This window comes from Macrobrachium nipponense, chromosome 7, assembly GCF_015104395.2.
Source record: "Macrobrachium nipponense isolate FS-2020 chromosome 7, ASM1510439v2, whole genome shotgun sequence".
In the NCBI taxonomy this organism is placed as follows: Eukaryota; Metazoa; Arthropoda; class Malacostraca; order Decapoda; family Palaemonidae; genus Macrobrachium; species Macrobrachium nipponense.
The window spans coordinates 99,636,855-99,641,825 of NC_061109.1; the positions used below are offsets into that span (position 1 = coordinate 99,636,855).

Genomic DNA, 4,971 nt, shown 5'->3' on the forward strand with positions numbered 1-4,971 from the left:
TATATATATATATATATATATATATATATGTATATATATAGATAATATTAAATACATTAAATTACATATTAACAATATATATATATATATATATATATAATATATATATATATATATGAGAAATGAAAATATGAATCTTTTAACTGACAAAATATAACGACCATCAGCGAAATTCAATTCTGTTGCGCAAGTCCATAGCCATGTATTATTAAGCCTATAGCTCAAGTCCACACAATTCCACTGCATTTTAATTTTAAATGAAATGTTATGACGTTACTGGAAACTGGAATCATGGGATAACAGCTGTCACATTACCTACGTAGTCCTTCTACTGCTGACTGATCATTTTCATGTTCTCTGACTCCTTTCTTTCTTTATTTAATCGTTTGCCAGTGTTTCTTCATTCAATGGGATTGCTTAAAAATACTATTTTTGCAGATGTACTGCAAATGGTCATTGTTCTTATAGATAAATTTCCATGGTGTTTCCTCAGACAATAATTATATAGAGGTTCATTTTCGCCCTGTATACATATAACTGTTCATAAAAGTTCAATACGCAGCTGCAGAATTACTCCACTTCGTTAAGCAGCGGAAAGAGAACTGAGCAGCAATGTAGAGCTTCTCCCACCTGGCACTGCCTAGCACTCACATCACTTACTTCTCCTTAGGTGTTGCTGCTAAGTCTCGCGGTCAGTTTGGCCACTGGCCGAACGATCTTCGACTACGAGCGGGATGGCCTGGAAAACAAGCAGAAAGGACTTCCTGGAAGATCTGTAACGGGACAGTATGAGTAAGGATTTCTCTTGGATTGTCTAGCTGTTTAAATTCCGTCATTTGATGAGATCAAGACCGAGTAGGAAAGAGCGGGATCTGGGTATTTTCATAAAGCAAAGACTTATGACCTGCTGATTGTATCCTAAGTAAAGATGCACCTGGGATTTACATTAAATTTTACCGTTGCATTTCTCTACCTAAGAAGCTTATATTGAATATATCGTCGTCTCTTTAAGCATGAAACCATGTCAAGTATGTTATCATATGCTATAGATATGGGGGAAGGGGTGGCAGCAGTAATTAAATCGTTATTGTAATTGGAACGTCATCCACTTACAAGTGCAATTTTCATCATTAAACGAGTGCGGGGCTACGAATTGATGTGTTCCGTATTAATGAATCATCTTTCAGACAATGAAACAAATAAATATTCAAACTTCGTTTCAATAACTGTTTCGACTCGTTACTGAACCAGGTTTATTTCAACAGGTGGAGAGGACCAGATGGTAAAGTGACTGAAGTTTCTTACATCGCTGACCATAATGGATTCCGGCTACTCGATGACCTAGAGCTGAAGCCGCCAACAGAGCCATTCCGTCAAGCAGAGAGCACCGCACAAGCAAACACCAGATATTCATCAGCCTTTTCTAATAGCGAACAGGAAGAGGAGGAGGAGGGAGAAGAGGAGGAAGAGGAGAATGAAACTGAAGAAGGAGAAACGGAAGAGGAAGAGCACGAAGAGGAGGGTGGCGAGGAAGCTTCAGAAGCGCAAGAGGTAGAAAGAAAGGCGGAGCAAGAAGAAACAGAGCAAGAAGAGACAGATGCTGCAGCATCTGAGGCTGAGAAAGCTGAATCTCCTAAGGCCAATGAGAAAGAAGCTGATGCTACAGAAAAGGAAAATGAAAATCAGGACAGTGAGAACACAGGCAAGGATCTTGAGCAAAGCGATGCCACCGAGAAACAGTTAACAACAAATGATGCTGATACAAAGGAACAAGCATTTCCCGAGCCCTCCATTGCCAGCGAACCTGTAGCTGAGGAAAAGTTAGGAGAAGCAGAAGCTGCTACGAGCAGCGCTACTGTTTTAACCCCCAGTAAGGTTGAATCGACCTCTCCTGAGGAAACTTCTGCTATGCTTGAACCAGCATTTGTTGATAAAACGCTAAGTACTGTTGTTGCCGAACCAGTTTTTCCTGCTGAAGCTCCTGTTATTATTACAGGCGAGCTAGCAACTGCACAGCCTATAGTAGGTCCCGTAGCAGCAGAGCTTTCTGCCTTTGCTTCATCAGGAGCTCAGGGACCAGCTGAACAAAGTCCCAATGTGGCTGAAATTATACCTGAAGCTTTTGCCTTCAGTGATACATCTTTATTAGCTGTAGATGAAATTCACTCAGACAGTTCAACAAACAGTCAACCATTAATAGTGTCTAGAGACAATGATAACAGTCCTTCAGCCTTCTCTGAGCCAGCTGTCATTATTATAGGTTCTTTCTCTGATGAAAGTGATGACACCATCCTTAGCTCCAATATCCAGAATAGCTTTGAAAGAGACGAAAGAACAGTAGCCAATAATATGCAAGTTCAAGAACAAGTATCAGAACCTTTTGTTCACCCTGTTTTAGAACTTGACTCTTTCAATACAGAGGTGTTTCCAGTTGCTGAGCCTTTGCAACAACCTGCTATTGAACTAGAACCAGTGCCCATTGATGTAGGACTGTCTCCAGATTCTGAGCCTTTGCAACGGCCTGTTGTAGAAGTAGAGGCAGTATCTACTGATAATGCTATACCAATTCTACCTGTTTTTGAGGTACCAGAGGTTTCGGTAGCAAAAATGCTAGATGTCCAACCTCAGGAAACACAGTTAGTACCGGTCATTGAACTGGAAGTACCACAACAAACTGCTGAAGCAATACAAGCTACTCCTTTTGAAGAACTCCCTCTCGCTCTGCCCCTTCAACAGGTTCAGATCCTAGAAACTGCCAATTTACCAACACCTAATGCCAGACCTGTTGAAACCTCACCTAGTGCAGATCCAAATACTGCAGTATTCGTTAGAGAAATTGAATTATCAGAAACTGATACCAAACCTACTTTAGAAATTGAGCTCACTAAACATCGTTTTGATGTAGCAAAGTCAAGTCATCCAGAAGATAGTACCACTTTCTTAGCAGATACACCTGCACATAATGCCCCTAAAGATTTGTTTTTCATACCAGAAACATTCCAAGTTCCAGATGCAAATCCTAGCCAAGTTGTTAAAGCTAAAATGTTTTCCAAGCTTGGGGAGCCCATGAATTCTGAGTTCATAAGAGTAACAGCTAATGAACTTGAGAAACCAACCACCATCCTGAGTGGTCAAACATCTGATCCTTTTAATATTTTTCCTGTTCAAAGTCCATCTGTTGTAGGTGTAAATTCAGAACAGTTCCAAAGTGATTTTGTATTTGTGCCAGAGCAGATGCTGGTCAGAGAGCCAGAAATCACAGATGGTTTTATATTACCCTTAGAAACCCCGGTATCAGCACCTCAAGTTCAAGAGCCTTTGCCAAATCAAGCAACACAACAGCTAGTTCTGACTCCAGCAGGAGAATCTAGCGCTGCCTCCTTGCAAGTAGATAATATTAGTGTACCTGTTATTGAACTTCCAGTTGATGCTGAAACTGAAGATCCAGAGGGCATCCTTTTCATTCGGGCAACTGAGCCCCTCGTCACTGAAAATGCACAGTTAAAAAATCGATCTCCTATGCAAGGGCTACCTCTGCTTCCTCCTATGATGAAAGTCCCTCGTCTCTTACTGTAGATGTACAAAACTGTGTTCACACATTTCCAATTGGCTCCGAGTAATATTTTACAGGAATTTGACTGGAAGTTTGCAATGATGACCTAACCTATATTTTCTTTGTAAGTTGTGCTGAACATTTCTAGGTTGGGGTTTATACATAAGACAGTATGATACAGCAACTTAATTCATGAATTAATCCTTGCAATTTCCCAGTTGACTTTTTCAAATGTATAGATTCCTCGGAGCTGGGCGCCGGCATGCTCCCCTTGTGATATTTACGTTATATGAAAATCGATTTGTTTTAGTGTTTGTCAGAGAGCTTTACTAAATAAACAGTATTATTTAAAAATGGCTTTCTTTTTCGTAACAATGAGAAAACATCTAATGCTATCAAATTTTTTCTAACTTGTAAAAAGTATCTTATTGATTCACAGGTGACAGTACAGACAGACAATCAGTCAGTGTTCCATATTTCAACTAAATGCAGCCTTCAAGGACAGATTTAATGGAACTATTATTGCTCTAAGGGTTTCCTGCAACAAAACTGTAACTGGTGATTGAGGTCTATAGCGTCGAAGCCTCCAGGTAAGTTTCGGAGTAGGTGGCAGGTAAGGACAAATAGGTTACGTTTAATTAGATAAGGCAAAGGGAGGTACGTATTTGCTCAGTGCCATCCCCGAGAAGCGTTCAAGTCATATTACGTATTATTATTTCTAACAGTAACATGCAACTGATACTGCGTGTGGCCAAGTGGTTTGCTGGGTGCATAAAATGAAGTCTCCAAGTACAAGGAGTTGCTTATAATTGCATATATATAGACATAGATATATTCATATATGTATATAGCATATATGCGTGTGTATGAGTATGTATACGTATTTAAAAAAAAATATATGTATATATATATATATATGTATGATGTATGTATATATATATATATATATATATATATATATATATGTATATATATATATATATATATAATATATATATATATATAGTATATATATATAAATCATATGAATTAACTCGATCACAAAATATATAAAACGTGATGCTATGTAATAAAGGTGATGCCACACAACTCAAGTACAGGGTCATGTAGACCGAAAGATCTTGGCAATTCTCGTCTTTTCATTTTCCTCCGTGGCATCACCTTTAATATTATATATATAATATATACTATATATATATATATATATATATATATATATAATATATAAATATATATATAATATATATATATACATATATATATACATATATATATATATATATATAATATATATATATATATATATATATATTATATATTATGCTTATTATTTAAATAAAACTTAACTCTAAAGGCCCATAATGGAACCTAAGAAATTTTTAATGATTATTAGTTTTGGCCAAAACACATCGGCCCTC

The 4,971-nt window shown here is 37.5% G+C and overlaps 1 protein-coding gene across 1 annotated transcript in view; it reads left to right on the forward strand.

Annotated features, from left to right (window-relative positions):
* LOC135217466 (neurofilament heavy polypeptide-like) overlaps window positions 1-3,907 on the forward strand; it is an 8,740-nt gene extending 4,833 nt beyond the window's left edge. The window contains exons 2-3 of the mRNA XM_064253370.1: window positions 671-792; window positions 1,266-3,907. Coding sequence (XP_064109440.1) covers window positions 671-792; window positions 1,266-3,576 — 2,433 coding nt within the window. The 3' untranslated portion in view covers window positions 3,577-3,907. The remainder of the gene's footprint in view (window positions 1-670; window positions 793-1,265) is intronic.
* The last annotated feature ends 1,064 nt before the right edge of the window (window positions 3,908-4,971 follow it).